The 17463-nt window shown below is 45.5% G+C and overlaps 1 protein-coding gene across 2 annotated transcripts in view; it reads left to right on the forward strand.

Moving 5' to 3' along the window:
- Positions 1-17067, forward strand: part of basp1 (brain abundant, membrane attached signal protein 1) — a 48495-nt gene extending 31428 nt beyond the window's left edge. The window contains exons 1-2 of one of the 2 annotated variants that reach the window (XM_030402370.1): positions 11216-11239; positions 13729-17067. In XM_030402370.1, the coding sequence (XP_030258230.1) occupies positions 13745-14389 (645 nt within the window). In that variant the 5' untranslated portion in view covers positions 11216-11239; positions 13729-13744 and the 3' untranslated portion in view covers positions 14390-17067. Of the gene's footprint in view, positions 1-11215; positions 11240-13728 lie in introns of those variants that run through there. The other variant, XM_030402369.1, reaches the window with a different exon arrangement.
- Positions 17068-17463: the final 396 nt, after the last annotated feature.

Consider the following 17463-nt stretch of genomic DNA (forward strand, 5'->3'; position numbering starts at 1 on the left):
ATCAGAGCGCTGAACTTCAGGAACAACATGTAGTTCTGTGTGACGGTGGGCTGTGATTGGTCCGTTGCTTCACCGTCCACCTCTGTCTGCAGACTCAGAGTCATAATTCCCGTAATCACACTGTGACATGTTGTGTTTTGAGGGCTGCTGTTCTCTTTAGGAGGCCGATCTCAGTTCTCGACCGATGAAAAGCCCAAAAATACGACACGTAACTCAACCGAACGTATTTTTACTTGAGAGCATCAAATCAGTCGTGTTAAACATTAGTCGCCTTTCGTTAAACATCAGATATCAGGATCGATGAGCTTCCTGTTTTAATTCAGCGCTTCAGTTCCCGAGCAGACGAACGTCCCTCTGCTGCCACGACAGTAACGACTCTACCTGCTGAGAAACGACCCCCCTGAGAGACATGCATCACCTGGAAACGCGTCCCGGAGCCTCGTAAATAACAACACCACACACGGCAGAGGGAGAATATCTCTGACTGGATCCAGTGGGTGTGGAGGCACAGCAGGCCAAAGACATTAAACTACCTTTGTGTTTGTTGAACAGGTAGAAAATGCTGTAACATGGTGAGATAATCTGCAGAATGATATCTGGATGTTTGGCATTCCTCATCTTCATATCTGTGAGCGATAAAGAGGAACCGTCGCCGTCTGTTTGCTCTCACAGATGAACTTCCGCTCCATGTGGACGAGTTACATATTTACCTGTGAAGTTCATGTTTGTCGTCTCATCTTATCTTTTCATGATGCTGTATGGGTCAACACTGCAGTCACATTCAGAGGTGTTTGCCTCGTACGTACAGAGCTGGACCCTCGTCATGCAGATTGTTCTGAAAACGAGGTTCATTAATGTCGAGTACGACTCGAACTGGAGTGAAAATTCATCTAAAAGTCAACATCTTCAAGCCTGAAGGGGAAGATTCACGAGCCAGGAGAAGGTTAAAGAGCAACAGAAGATATACGTTCGTCTGCTTCGCTGATTTGATTTTGATTTTCCAGCGTCCCGGCGGTCCCACATCTTCTTTAGTGTGAACTGGATCCGACCCTGAAAGACAGATTTGTGGATTACTTGATCATAAATCACCACCAAAGTCAACGTCACGCTCAAGAACATCTTAAAAAAAGTGTGTGAGACTTTGTGAAGCACACACTTCCAAGTGCTGAGCGACTCTTTCAGCTTTAAATAAACATTAAAATGTGTTTTTATAAACCAGGAATGAAGAATTGTGGATTTTCATCCTTCACACCGAAAAAGAAAATAAATAAAAACCAAAAGCTGCTCTCTAAATTCTATGTGCAGTAACTACGACGTCCAGATAGACTTCCTGAAACATACAAGCTTTCAAACAATCTCTGCTCAAGAAGATCTATTTCTAGACGTTGCAATCAGCCTCACCTGGCTCAGGTGTGAGGAGCTGGAACAGAAACACACCTGAACTCTTGACGTGCAGTCACCGAGCTCCTCAGACCAGAGTTTGACACGTGACCTGTGCATATTTCTGAATATAGACTGAATATGGATCCACAGCTCCGTGTGTCGCTGCCACTCAACGTGCCGAGTGTTGAAAGTTCAATAGCGGCTCGATTTGTTCTTTTCATGCAGACGACAAAGAACTGAGGAGTCGATGTGTCGCCCTGCGTGTGTCTGAAGACGCGTTGAACACAATCCCAGCGCTGTTCAATCATTACTGTCTCATCTCATGTGTTGGGATGTTTGACAGAGGTCAGATCGATGCACATTACGCAACAATACGTCTCTCACAAACACACGTTTACATCGTGTGCAGGACATTTTAAAGCAGCCAGGTGTGATGCTGCAGACTCACTGAGACCTTTTCCAGGTTCAGCGTCGCCAAAAGCTTTTTCACTGTGATGGATTCAGGACGGTGTAATTAGCAGTTTTTTTTCTCCACGGTCAGGATCTTTAAAATGTCAGAGTGCCACAGCTGTATCTGAGAACAGACAACATAAAAGTTCAACACAGTTTGAGAAGAAAAACGTACGTAAGCTCTGCAGCAGAACTTTAGAAACTCTACTGGATTCAACAGACACACAGGTCACACCTGATGATGACTAACGTTGGCTGTGAACAGACGTTGACTCGTGTTTCTACGTTCATTGTTCGTAAACTTCAGCTAATCTCTTAAAAAGGTCCAGTGAGACGCACCAGTTCAACATCCCAGACCTCGTCCTCTTCATGTGACTGTGAACGCGTGAAAGACTTTCTGCAGTCAGTGTTTGGTTTGTCTGTTCTGGGCTACTGTAGAAACACGGCGGTGCAACATGGCGTCCATGCATGGAGTCCTCCCCTCCCCCTCACTTCCTCCTTTGCTGCTGTAATAATCACTCCGGCCACTAGAGGTCACAGCCTGTCAGGAAACATGTTCGTAATGAGCTGCGTTCACAGTCGACCTCTGTGTCTTCAGTAAGATGGTTTCACGATGAACATAAATGAGACCAAAGATGTAACAAAAACTCGGTTTAGTGACGTGAAATCATTAGACTCATGACAGCTAATTAAATGTCAACGTAGCGCTCTGATTGGTCACATAATTAGCGACTTGTGACATCGTGCGGGGTTCACAGTGTTTCCTGTTAGATTGCACAGCTTGCCTTCAGCTCCATCTGATCCAACTCCAACAACAGGTTGCGACACTAATTAGACTTCATTAAATTAGCGTCACCTCCCAGAGGAGCCGCCGGGCGAGTCGGCTCATGTCCCCTCACGCTGCTTCTCGCTGGGATACAGACCCAGGCTCGGTTATTCATTACTCGATGAAGAAACAGGAAGTAAAGTGAATCAGAAATAATCAGTCTCTAATCGGGGGAGCCGACGGAGCGTCTCTGAGGCTGGCTGTTGATGTTTTTCCAGCAGAGGTGGCAGGTTAGCGAGCGTGTAAATACCAAACAGGCCTTGAGGTTCAGTGACGGGCGGCTGCCTTCGTCCGCGGCCTCCGACTCTCTTATCAGTCTGTGAAAACAGAGTCGAGGCAGCGAGCGCACCTGACAGGACCCATCAGTCACGTTAACTACAGCGCTGCTATCTGCTGCCTGCACAGCTACACATGATGCGTTCAGGTGCACTGCTGCTGCTGCTGCTGCTGTGTTATAGTTGTTCTACAGGTATTTTTTTTTTCAACACAATGAGAACAAACTGGGAATTCAGCGTTGATTTTTAGTTGACACCTGAGTGATTTACAGTCGAAAATGCAGCGACAACATCCACTTCTTACAAAACACACATTTCAATTTGATTTCAATTAACTTTTAATATCAAATCTGATAAATATGGAACTATATCGTCTGCGTACTGCTGACAAAACTCTTGCAGGACGATGTAAACAGAGCAGTTTTATACGTTTATGTAAGAAACGACATGGTGCTTACTGCTGACGACTGCCAGTTTGAGCCTGGACATGATTATATGTCGTCATCTTGCAGACTCACTAAAATAAACCAAAATCAAATTTCAGTCCCAGTGAATTATCGTCTAAATATGAACGTGTAATCAACATCTTCAGTAGTTCATAAAGAGTCACTGGGAGCCCTGTCAGATATATTTAATAACACCGGACACAAAGTGTTGACAGGAGCGTCTTTTGTCACGTCATGAAATACTTTTTATATAATATTCACAATATTTCCTGAGATATTTACCTGTGAAACAAGATGGTGGATCGTAGAGAACGTCTGCAGATCAGAGTCGTTTATTTCAGCTCATTCTTTATGTTAAAAAGAGGAAATTAAACAGTTTTGCTCGCTGCAGTTTGTCAGCGTTGAACTAAAAGCACGTTCTGGATTTATTCCTGAAGCAGGAAGTGATCTCAACAAGTCATCACTTTGTTCTAATTACCCAGAGTACACACAGACTGGCCACTGCTCATTCTGGCCTCAGGCTGAACGCACACACACACACACACACACACACACACACACACACACACACAGGCATTGATAAACACACAAACAGCACCATGATTCATTGGTGTTTAGAGGATCAATCCTCAAATTGACAGAGCTTGAGAAAACTCCCGGGCTGGAAATGGTTATTGATCGGCGCCGTGCGACCACAGAGAGCCGCTGTGTGTTCAGCTGCTGCTTACGAGTCAGAGGACGCACTCGGCCGAGATGAAAGCCAGCCAGACGCTTTGAGACGCTTTTTTTTTTCTTCTTTTTTTTTACTGAGACGTTTATTACTGAATACAAAATGGCTCCGGACGCTTTGTTGGCTGCAGAGGAAAACGGACGGCGGACAAAACAAACCAGAGAAGTGAAAGGGATTACGTCCCTCTCTGTGGACTCGCTGGCATTTCGCTCTGTAAAATCCTCTCGTCCTCAGACGCTCACATGACCTCCGTGTCTGCAAAGCCGGCAGAAGTTTGTCTGGATGAGAAGTCGTTTACCACAAACGAGCTGCTCGTCCCATTTCTGCAGAACTCTGAACGAAACGGCTTTTTAAATGAGCAGAAAGGTTGCAGGGTGATGTTGGACGCTGCAGCTTCAGTTCAGTTCTGTCAAAGCACATTTAAAAGAAAAGCAAAGCATCTGGATAAACACAACACCATGTGATAATGCACCACGAGAACAATGGACATCACATATTTCATAATATTAGAACTCTTTAAGTGCATATGGTACAACTGGTCCGTTATCTGTCAGATGAATGTGTGTTAAAGTAATATTTCAGAGCCTGCACTGGAACGATGAAGCCTGGAAGCTTCTGATTAAGTAACAAAGTGACGACAGCGTTGTGTGACATCATTTCCTGTCTCTGCTCAGCGACCTGCAACACTTTGTCGTTCCGTCTTGACGTGTTGTGAAACGGAGCGCAGCCTCGGGCCTCCACTGACTGTCGTTGTTGTTGTCTGACACAACCAGGTCGCTGATTGAACAGGTGATATCAAAGCTTTCAGCAAAATACCCATAAGTCATTGCGGTACAGTCAGGCGTGTTGGCATGCTTACATTAGCAGTTAGCTTGTAGCACTGCTGTACTGAATTGCATCCTCGCTGAGCTGTTAGCGTAGCTGAAGTCTTTGGTAAATATTGAAAATAAGAACTTTTGTAAAACATAACTCAGAAGTTGTCGTTGCTCAAGCTTGTGATATTTGTTTTGTGTCTTTGGAAGACACTGACGATTGACTCCAAGTTATAGTTAGAGGTCTAATTTGCAACTCATCAAATACTGACACTTTAAGATTGTAGTCGGCCTCCATCCCAAAGCCGCGGTATTCAACGAGCTCTTACAAACCTGCACTTTTAGTCGGTATTTGAACTCATCCTCATGAACCTCGTCCATCTAAACTACTGAACAGGTTGAATCCACAAAGCATCAACTTGACTGATCAGCTGTTCCCTGTCTACATTATAATCACTGCATTTCTTCCTGGTCTGCAACATGGCCGATGGTGGCTGACATTTTGTTTCCTGGTGTGTTCACCTCCGGCCTCTGTTTCGTCATCCTGTGATGAAATGATGCTTTACGTTCATTCGCTCAGAACAGTTTATGGAAACACACCAGATTCACATTCTGATTTACTTCGCTTGACATTTTATGGAAACATGGCTACTGACTGCCAACACCCAGCGAACCAGACTGGACCTTTATCGTCACATCATGAACAATTTATTATTTTTTATGTGTTTGGCAACGCTGACAGACGACACACAACATCAAATGAAGTCGAGTTTGGCAGAAAACCCTCCTGGATTCCCGTCCAGCTTGATATGAAACGTAGTCGTACGTTGGAGCTCTGAACACCTTCCCTCTGCACGCGTGAATGAAACGATGTGCACACAGCTGGAGGTCACAGCAGACCCAACGTGTTTACAGTTGGACAGGAATAGCAGTTAGCTGCCGGCTCTGCTGCTAGCTCCGACACAGGGGAGCGGCCTCGACGGTACGCTTTGTGCCTGCTACTGTATCCTGAAAGTCTCCGGCAGCTCTGCGTCTTCAGGCTGGAGTGGAAGTGTAGAAAATGTGGCGGAAACGGTGGCAGAAAATATACTTCCTCGCTCGCCAAGGTTTCAGAGCTCTGCGTTTTTAAAATAGCACGCTTCTGTGGGAAAATCATCCGGGCACAATGTGAGAGTTTCACCTCCTCAAACCGTCGTCATGGACTCCAATCTGTCATTCCAGAGACTTGAATATCTCAAATCGGCCTCCGCTGACTGTGAGCTCCCAGCATCCTCTGCTTCCCCCTTTACTTCCAACCCAGTGCAAAGAGCCGGTGCAGAGGGCTTTTTTATTTTTTTTATTCGTGTGTCTGCGAGTGTGATTGGGCCAAATTTTCTGCTCCAGTTTTCCAGCCCGTCCGCTCGGCTCCCTGCACTCGCCTGCTGCAGTCTCGTCTGAAATCATCCAGCCGGACGGCAGCGGGAGGAAGAGCTGCGGCCTGTGTTATGAATTATATTATATATTATATTATATTATTATTATTATGAATTATAGCTTTACATTCATGTTGGGAGCGCACAGAGCCGATACCTCGCTTCACTGTGCTCCTCAGAGGTTTCACAGCTTGAGTGTTGTCAGGCTGAGGTGTCCAGGTTTCATGTCGATATAAAGAATAAAAAACCTTGGCGACTGTATCTGGCAACCTCGGCTGTATAACTGAGGTCTGAGGAGAAAAGATTGGCAGTTTATCGAGAAATCCTCTGTAAGACGCGATAAATTATACTTTGTCTCTCGGGAGTGTGGCCAGAAATATGAATGTATGAGGGCCTGTGGAATATAACGTGAGCAGGAAGCCGAGGTGAAGGTGAAATGTAAATCAGCTCTGTTGGTTTCTTTACTTTTCTGAGCTGCAAACGTCATTCAGTGACTCTCACAACATTTTGAAACATTTGAAGTTATCGTTTTATTTGAATGTTTCTTGTGGTTTTGGTTGTGGAGGTGCTGCAGGGTGGAGGAGCGTCCTCCACGTCGGTGTCTGAGTTTCCCCTGGACTTTTTACTCTTCTGACAGCCGTCATCTGTTCCTCTTTCTCAATGCATGGCCTCTTAAACATCTTGTCACAAGAGCTTTGTTCTGACGTCTGTCCTGTAAAGATCCGTCACTGGCGTGCTCGTGCCGAGGTGACCCAGCGAAGTCACATCCACAATATTAGAGATTTTGTGTTCCTACCAACACTGGAACAAAGTCAATTAAAATAATGTCCAGTGAGGAGAGTGTTAACTTAATTTCTCCATATTGTGCCATCAGAAAAACACCTGTTTGTGTGAATGAATGCAAACAACACTTTAAGCGCTTTCTACAGATCTCCCCCGCCTAAAAAATGCAGGCGAATTGCTTAAAGCCATGAAAAAGCAATCTGTGTGAGGCTTTGGAGTCGTTTCTAATCTGACAGCTGCTGTGTCAGGGAGGTCAGGTGAAGCGCCGACTGACTGAGCGCTGATCCAGTCTCAATCTACAGCGGCCGGGCTGAAACGGACAGCTGCAGCCGCTGAGAGCGGCGCCGTCGCGCTGTGATAAGGTAGAACCGTCTAAAAATGGAGGTCAGTGTGACACGCGAGGTGAAAGCGTGTTGCTTTGTAGCTGCAGGCTGGATTCAAAATGGGACGATCCGTCTGTGTCACAGAAAACCGCGTTTCTCCCAAAATGTCGGCTTCTAGGAACAAAGACACGGAGCTGCTGATGCCAAGTGATGCATTTTTGATTTCAGAGGGGAGAACGTGCAGAGTTTCAGTGAGCCAGTGTTAACAATCTGATCCAGAGTTTGTGTCTCTGGTAGAGGCTGCTGGAGGAGGAACACCAGCTGAGGTTAAGAGAAAGCACTTGAGTAATTTCATGTAAATGTGGAAGGAAAAGGTTTTCCATGACGTGATCATGCAGAAACCAAGCTGTGGTTAGAGCTCCTGCAGCTCCTCCTGCAGCTCCTCCTGCAGCTCCTCCTGCAGCTCCTCCTGCTCTCTGCTGTCCGTATGATTTTCCATCGGACGTGGAAGTGGAGCGAGTGTGTCCGAGCGGGCCGGGGTGTCGGCCAGTGACAGCTTTAACCTTTAACGTGTCATGTTGGACGGCAGGAACGGAGGAGCTGCCAGGCCGGGCTCACCGCCGCTCCAAGGCCGGGGATTTACTGAGACCCCGGGACCTCCTGGAGACCTCCATCTGCTGAGCAGAGGGACGGGAGGGAGGGACGACAATCTGACCCCCGGACACGTGCCAAGAGAAGGCAGAGATCGAATACTGACAGAGAGGAATACATCACCTGGTCACTGTGCATACATCTGTTAAATTTTAACAAAAAAACAACAAACCAAACACATAAAATCACCGTCTGAACTTAAAAACAGAAACAACCGATCAAATACTGCAGCAGGAGGATATTCAGCAGGCTGAAGAGGAATTCTGTTCATCAGAAGGTTAAAAAACAGCTGATAAATATCCAACACACACTGTAATATTTGAATACTTGCTGACAGACACTGAAATGCTCCGTGGAGTCCCAAAGAGTCGACATTTAACTTTGTGTACTTCTTAAGCAGGACGAGCATCCAGCTGAGAGAAAAGATAGTGAAGGTGCGTCTAACAGAGTGAAACAGAAAGAGGGAAATAATCCCAGCAGGGAGAGTCGAATTTAGACCTGCCAAAGAAAATATAGATATAAACAGAGAGAGGGAGGGAGAGAGGGAGAGAGGGAGGGAGAGATGGGGAGAGATGGCTGCAGAGGAGGGAGGAGAAGCAATTCAGAGGAATGAAATTACACACCCAGGACAGAAAACACTGCAGGTGAAGCAAACCAGAGCAGCGATACGGAGGAGAGGCGAGGCTGGAGTGATGATGGAGGGATTATTGCAGGGAGAAGGAAGTGGGAGGCGAGCGGCAAGACGAGAAAGAGACGGCGGCGTCGATGGCGTGTGGGCGTGACAGATGAGTCGTCAGAGAGAGAGCGAGAGAACAGATCAGAGGAGGACTCGCCATCTGCTCCTTCATCTTAAAAACCTTTTCACACTCGCCAGACACAAATCTGATCGGCGATTAATAATGTTGTGTAAATACTTTTTTTTTTTCCTCCGAGCGCTGCTGTGATCAATCACTGCGTTTTGTTAACTCAGCAGCTCGCCGGGTTGAGCGATTGGAGGGTCGGTTGGTTTTTAGAGGATGCAACTGCTGAACACGACGGAACAGCAGCAGAAAAAAAAGGCGCAGGTGTTAATCTGGTGTGTTTGCACTCTCAGGGAAAATAAATGGACCAGGGAGGTTTTTCACTGAGCTCTGTGAAGACCGCATTAAAGAACGTGGAGAGCAGAAAAACTTAAAGAGGCTCAAAATCCATCTGATGAATCAATGAATGAACGTCCTTGTTCCTAAATCACAAAACAAGTCGTTGTCTTCCAAACCAAATCATGTCGGTGTTTCCAGACTTCCAGTCGTTAAGTTTCAATCAAGTTTATGCAACAAACAAATCCAAACGCTTGGTGAGAAGCTGGCAATATTATTTTATTATCCTGACTCTTCACTCATCCTGCTGACAGGAGAGATGATAGAACAGTATCTACTCCTGCATTGTCCGTCTGAAGCCTGAGAGGCAGTACAGAGGTTTCTGTGCAGAACCAGAAATCTACTGACACGTCAGTGAGTGACAGATGAAAACTTGTTGACTTATAGTTTTATTCAAAGTATAAGAGATATTTCCAGAAGGTGATTTCAGAGATTGAGATCAGGGATTTACACAGTGAGAAGATAAGACAATGAAACTGTGTTTGCAGCGACTGAGACGCTTTCTAAAGTCTTTACTGGGACGTCTGAAGGGTCAAAAGAATCCATTTATATTAAAGGGATATTCCGGTGTAAGTTTAATCCATGGTCTAAATCACCGTGAAACTGTGTTAGACTCCCTCTCGAGAGATCAAGTTAGCAGACCGCTAATTTACGGAGTTTTATCAACCTCAGAAACGACCGCACGACAACAATACACTGCAGTAAATGGATCCAAATATAAACCGCCACCAAAAAGCCACAAATAATGCTCAGAACAGCACCAAACTTCAGCAACAGTACAAATAGGGTCTCAGCACATAGTCCGGGGCATCTAACCTCCGCTAGCTTAGCTGGATTTCTGTTGTGAAGCTAAAAACAGATTTCAACTCTCCTCCATCAGCTTCCGGGTCGGGGAAGTCCCGACGCGACGATTACCGAGTGCGGTTAGAAATGCTCAATTCCGTTCTTTTCCCTGTCCGCTCTCGATAATAACTGTTATAAACTGGCAGGTAAGACACATATGAACTTTGATTGCTTTTCCATGGAGTCATAATCATACATTTTCATCCATGAGCCGCGGAACTCTACTGCACTCGGTAATCGACTCGTCGGGACTTCCCGTCAACAGGAAGCTGCTGCAGAAGAGTGGTAAATTTAGTCAGCTTTTCAGTAGAAATCCAGCTAAGCTAGCGGAGGTTAGATGCCCCGGACTATGTGCTGAGACCCTATTTGTACTGTTGCTGAAGTTTGGTGCTGTTCTGAGCATTATTTGTGGCTTTTTGGTGGCGGTTTATATTTGGATCCATTTACTGCAGTGTATTGTTGTCGTGCGGTCGTTTCTGAGGTTGATAAAACTCCGTAAATTAGCGGTCTGCTAACTTGATCTCTCGAGAGGGAGTCTAACACAGTTTCACGGTGATTTAGACCATGGATTAAATTAACACCGGAATATCCCTTTAATGAACTTAGAGATGAGGTGATAGGAAAGATGTCTGTAAAAGCAAGTTGGAGTATTGTTCAGTCATCGGACTTCTGCTCACTGTTGGTGTGACGCTCTGCTGAACGTCCACCTGATGTCACCGTCTGCATGAAGTGATGCTGGAAGTTCTCAGCATGCAGATCAGACTTCCTTTTGTTCTGCAGCTCGCAGGTTAAATCAAGTCCTTTGTGCGAGCCGGAGCATTTTCTCCAGGTTGTGTCGGCCCTGCCCCGGCTCTTCAAACACTACAACCACACGCCCAGCAGCGAGGAAGCGTGCCTGTGGTTGAAACGAAGCCTTTGTCCGCCCAGATGATTGTGAGTCATTGTACTGGCAGCGCAAGCCGGGAGTCAAATGATGTGATGCAGCAGAGAGACCTCCATTGTGGCCTCGTATAAAGCTGCGGCAGGAGCGGCGGCCCTGGCAGATACCGACTGCTGGACGTTCAGGGGAGTTCTGCATGAATAGTGGAGTAATTCAGTCAGTGGCGACGAGGTGATTAGCATTTTGAGTGGATTCACCGCCGGCTCTGTCCCATTCACAGGGCCAGTCTGTGAGTAGCCAGCAGAGCGTCTCTGTGCTCGGGTTTGTTTGGGTGGAAAAGGTCACGTCTGCTCTCAGAGACGTCCTGACACATTTTCACATTTACACACGGCAGAACAAAGAGATGGTTTGGAGTCAAAGACAGAAGTGAAGAATAATCGTGAAAGTTAGTCCTTTAAAATCACCACTTTTTAAGACTTTCACATGTTTATTTGACGCCATTTTCATTTGCTGCCAATGTTTTATTCTGGTAAAGAAATCAGGGGTTTATTGTGAGATTGTGAATTTATTTTGGTTTCACAGTTTTGTCATGAAGTGCTGCACATCGTTGAATACCTGGCAGAGTTTGGACTCATGTTTTCTACGACTGTCTGTCACTTCTGAGTGTTTACATGCGGCTTCAGATCTGAAAATGGATTAAAGATGAGGGTTGTGTTTCAGCGGAGGTGTGTGCTCTCCCAGGGCTTTCTAGCATCACATTTAGATTGTTGCCTTGTTAGGAACAGGAAATAAATACTTTGAGTATTTTTTTGTAAAAATATTGTCAAGGTTGGAAAGAAAACCTTTTTATTTTTCGTCGGTGAACGCAGCAGTTTGGAGATTTCGAGGCAGATTCTGAAGCTGCACGTTCTCTTGGCTTAATGAGCGGGACAGAAAGCCAAGTTGTTTCTGGCAGTTTTAAGCATCAATATACAGACTTCATATTTCAAATAACAAATCGTGCCGTTCTTGAGTCTTTGCTCCTAATAAGCCTGATTTGTTGTGCTATTGAAGTCCTCTTCCCTGTCGAGCTGACAGATGGTGAGATCCATGAAAAAAGGCTTCGACTGAGGGAGTGAGCCAGGAATCTGCAGGTGTGTGTGTGTGTGTGTGTGTGTGTGTGTGTGTGTGTGCAGCCTGCCTACACACAGTGTTATCTACCTGCTCAGTGGCTGTTTACCTAGCGCTCGTAATCACATAAAAACCATCTTTGAGCGCCGTCACACAGAAATCTTCAGATTCCAGATTCAGTTTTCCAGAAGAAAATTCTTCACTGATGACACGATGTTCTACGTTGTTTCCGCGTTAATAACTGAGGCAGATTGTTTGGGGTTTTATTTGCTGTTCAAGTTTCTGTTAAATCTGTTAAAGGGACAGTTCACCCAAAAATCAAGGACACATTTGTCCTCCTACCTGCAGTGCTATTTATCATCCAGATCCAACAATATATTACAAATTACAGCTTCGTTAGTCACATGACAGTCTTACTAAAGTCTCGTCTACTCACTTATTAAATCTGCTGGCATCTTTAACACCTGAGAAATCAATAACGCAATGTCTGGCTCCAAACCAGAGGATTTCAGTCTCATATCGCCGCCCGTTGCTGATCGTTGTTGACGTAGAAATGGTGCAAAATGGGGAGAAAAAATGGTTGGCTGGATGAAACCTGACAACATCCAAGCTGATTCAAATAGAAGTCACAGAAAGTTTGAGAAGCACTTGATCAAAACATGATATTTTACCAGTTCTGATCCAAATTGGTTTTGTGTGAGCTGTCATATTTATGAGATATCCTCGACTGTAGAGACGTCTGCCTCCCCTCAAATACAAGATGGCATCAGCTTGAAATACATTTAGAAAAGTCAGCAGAGATGTCTCCTTCCAGAAATCATGCCAAAGGATTCACAGAGATTTGCTATGAGCAGTTTCATGTCGGAACTATTTTCTTTATGTATCACTGCGCAGAAGGAAGCGTCTCATCGACTCACGGCTGATTGTTCATTGAGGATGATGTCTAATGTTTTACTAGCATCTTTTCAAGGTGTGAATTCAGTTAGAGGAACTTTTAAACCTTTTTGACTACCGTGTTGTCTCCGTGACACTTACTGTAATTTCCTCTCAGCGTCTTTTGGCGTTCTTGATTGGAAGTTGTTGTTCTGAGAGGTGAGGACGAGACGTGAGGCTCTCTGATGGAATATAAGACTTAGTTTGTCTCTTTCTGCAGCATCTCACTGCTGTTACTCTTTTCTTTTACATTGCTGCTTCCTCTCATCATGGTTAAATAAGCTTTGCCTGATCTGAAAGAAGAGGAGATCATGCTGAGCGGCTCTCTGAGGGTTTTGTGGTTCAGGCTGAGAGAACACATCAAAAATGCAACATGAGAGATGTTTCTCCATAAATGCATAACTACTGCACATCGTCTCTTCCTGCTCTCATGAAAGCTCCTGCAGACATGTCAAGATGTTGCACTCGCCGTCTCATACGGACGAGTCTGCACACCGAGACGCTGCTGGTGCAGGAGAGTGAGTCACTTCTATCACAAAGAGAGACGCTGCTCTTATTCAGGAAGAGGAGCAGGAACATCACATCAGTCATTCGTTCGTGGCGATATTTTCTTATTTCAGACTTTAGCTCATATTTGTTTCATGCTTGGTTTGAGGGTGTGCTTTCTTCTTATTGCGCTTTCTTCGTAAGATGAATGAATTAACTGAAATCCATGTATGTTTCCTTCTGTTTCAGAGGCCAGAGATCCAAAATGGGAGGCAAGCTCAGCAAAAAGAAGAAGGGATACAATGTAAACGATGAAAAGGCCAAAGACAAGGATGCCAAGGCAGAGGGGGCCTCCGCTGAGGAGAGCGAGGCGCCGAAAGACAACAAAGACGAGGCTGCTGCCGACACTAAGGAGGTAGCGAACGACACGGCGGCCAAGGAGGCTCCGGCAGCCGACGCTGCAGCGCCTAAAGAGGAGGAGAAGAACGCAGCTCCTGCCGCCAAGGAGCCCGAGAAACCCGCCGCCAACGCCGAGCCTAAAGAGGCACCTAAGAGCGCCGAGCCCGCCAAGGCTGAGGAGAAACCAGCTGCTCCCGCCCCGGCCAAGGAAGCGGCCCCCGCCGCCAAGGAGCCCGAGGCCAAGGCCGCGGCGCCGACCCCGGCGGCTGAGAGTAAAGATGAGGCCGACGCCAAAAAGACTGAGGCCCCCGCGGCACCAGCAGCCAAAGCCGAGGCAGCCCCCGCTGCCTCCCCTGACCCCAAGCCCACAGAGGCGCCGGCAAAGGAGGCCGCCGCCGCCGCCGCCGCCGCCGCAGCCCCTAGTTCAACACCAGCCAGCGAGCCTCCCGCCAAGGAGGCGAACGCCACAGAGGCACCAAGCAAGGATCAAACCGTAGCAGTTCAAGATTAATGGACAGCTTCTTTTCGGAAATTAAAAAATAAAGTACCTAACTCAACGACGATGAAGATTAAAAAAAAGTGAAAATGAAATTAACTAGCCCACCCATATTCTGATGATAACAATAATGATAATAATTGTAATAATGATGATGTGTTGAAGGAGGAGGACTGGAGCAACCACCTGGAGAAGTTTCCCACCGCTGCAGATGATTATTGCTATTATTATTGTTATGTTTGATTTTATTTTTTTTCTGCTGTAGTATTTGAACTTTGATACGAGTCTGTGTCGGCCATTCCACCTCCATCATCCCTCTCTCCCTCGTACATCAAGAGGTCTACCCCATCTCGTTCACCCTCCGCTCTGTGGACGTCACCGGTCAAACGTTTAGGGGCGTGGCCTGAGGGGAGGTGGGGGAGGGGCGTTCAGAAATCACTTTACCAGCTGGACCATCGATCCGTCCACCCGTCAGCTCTCACCTTCCTCTCATCCTCCTCTTCAGAGCTCTGTGTTCTCAGCTTCGGCTCTATTGTGGCTCTGTCCTTTTTTTAACGCGTCCTCCAACGCTTCTTTGGTACTGTCGGGTTGTGTTCCCATCCATGTTTCCGCTCTGGGTCGCTCGCCACTCTCTCAACCAACTCTTAAAGTTTAAATCTCCGGTGAGGACCGAGAATGTTCAGGCTTTCTGGGACATCTCGGAGGTTGAAGAAGTCTGACTTTGCAGAGCGAAACACATTCTTAGACGTAACAAAACAGTCGTAGGAATTTTTTCAGATAGACTTCTAGATTTTGTACTGAAACCCTTAGCTATATTATAAGTGAACTAAGAGGTTTTTTAACATTTGTAATACGCTTAAAAAATCTGCAAAGCCTTGCTGCAAAGACCTCCGCAGTGTTAACAGAAAGTCTGAAGGAAGTCTCTGATCCTCCGTCACAATCTGATGACTAATTTGAGCAGATTTTTAATTTTAAAAGACAAATCTCCAGCTGACCTGGGCGAGCAGGCTTTACAGTCACAGGCTGGAGGTGTGCTGCTGACAATACCAAGGTGGTGACGTTACCTGCATCATCAGTTCAGACGTGTCGCTCAAAACAGAAGAATTAATCTGGATCCTTTCTGTGATTTCTCTAAAAGTCCTACAATCTACAGAAGTCAAGGCGGAGCTGCAGCATAAACATACAAAGTAAAAGTAAAGTGTGAGAGCGCAACCTTTTATTGCACGTTTGCACAAAAGGAAATAATGTTTCCTGCCCTAAAAATTCTAATAAACACTCCAGAACTTGTGGATCCGTTTAACAGCTCCACATCACGTCCGTCCCGGTGGAGCAGAACCTCACCAGTTTGGTATCGAAGCAGGTGGAAGCACCTGAGACGAGCTGTTCGGTCCAGGTCGGTCACTAGCAGTCTGATCCCATCGAGGACAGGAGGCGGCGGGGGGGGGGGGGGGGCTTTGTTTCTATGGCAACCACACACCATAGCTATCATGATGGGATGGAAAAGCCTCGCACATGGAAAGGGAGCTTTTGATTTGCTCATTTTCACTCCTCGTGCATCATTTCTGCATCTCATCTCTCTACTTTCAGAGATATATATGACATGTGGGTACGTGTGTGCAGCGGTGGAGACGAGTACTCACTCTGTGTTTTTATACTGTAGTAGAAGTATCAGTGGTACTCTGGAAAAATACTCCATGGCAGAAAGGAAAGAAGGAAGGAAGGAAGGAAGGAACTGAAGAAGAAGCTTAGTGGGGAGTTTCCTGCTTTGATATGAGCTGAAGAAAGAAAAGAAGTAAAGAGAGAGTGAAGGTGTAGAAACGAGAGCAGAGGGAACGTACTGACCTGCATCTTTTTACTCTATATAAAAGTATTTATATAACGATGGTGGAAAAATACTCCACAGCAGCAAAAGTACTGCATTGTCATCCAAGGTGAAAGTACTGATAGTGAAGAGAGATTGTACGTGGAAACAAAGGAAGGAAGGTAAGACGTAAACAAGGGAAGGAAAGGAATAAGGAAACATGGAAGGACAAAAAATACCAGCAGCGATCTTTCATAATCTGTGTTTGGGAGTAAATACTACAAAATTCAGTTGCGTGAGATACCAGCACCTTAACTTGGAGCCAAGCTGCAGCGCGGGAGTGAAATGTACTTTGGTCATCTCCACCTCTGCATACATGTCGGTGTGTTAACGTATATATTTACTCACCCCAACCATCCATGCATCCATCATCCATCATCCATCATCCATCCATCGGCCAGCGTTTCAGTTCCATCCGACTGACACAGGACGTTGTTTTCCTCCCAGCACTTGTCAAACCGTAGCAGAAACGAACAGTGGAGGAGCGCCGCGTGTCACTCGGTTCAGTTTTTCTTCCTCTCTTGACTCAGTAAATTGCATGTCCGTGGTTGGGTGAACCTGTAGTCCTGTCTTTTTGGTCAAGTGGAGAAAAAAAAATAATAATAAAAACAAAAAAACAAAACAAAAAAAAAGATTTCTCAGTCTGCATCCATGGCAACTACAGTTGATATTTTCATTCCATGTCTCACCACCTGCTACTTCCACCCCACACGTTCATCCCAAAAACAGAACAAAAAAAAAGATGATATGGAAAATTGATGCATTCAAAATTATATGTACTTGTATAAATGGTGCAACAGTAATAAAATGTAAGAAATTGACTGAAACTTGAGGATTTTGTGCAAGTCAAGTTTTTTTTCATGCACTCACACGTTAACAAAACACATATTAATGATTTAGATAATTAGATGTCACTTTATATTTCTTTATTAATTGTTGACTGATTGAAAAAAAGACAGTTAGTCTTTCCATCTTTCAGTACGTTTGACTTCCACTCTGTCTGCTGCTTCTTACTGAAGGTGAAACACAATTTTGATTTCAATTTATAAGATTCTGTAACTGAAAAAACATCTTCTCATGACAGTTTTTAACACAACGAACAGGAGGAAACACTGCTTTTGCTGGGCACTGTTTATATGTGTTGCTCTGGTGTTCTTGTGTGTTTGAGATCGAGGCAACAGGAATGTGTTTCTGGTTCGCTCCACAGCAGAGACAGACGATATTTTAG

The sequence above is a fragment of the Sparus aurata genome, chromosome 21, assembly GCF_900880675.1.
Source record: "Sparus aurata chromosome 21, fSpaAur1.1, whole genome shotgun sequence".
In the NCBI taxonomy this organism is placed as follows: domain Eukaryota; kingdom Metazoa; phylum Chordata; class Actinopteri; order Spariformes; family Sparidae; genus Sparus; species Sparus aurata.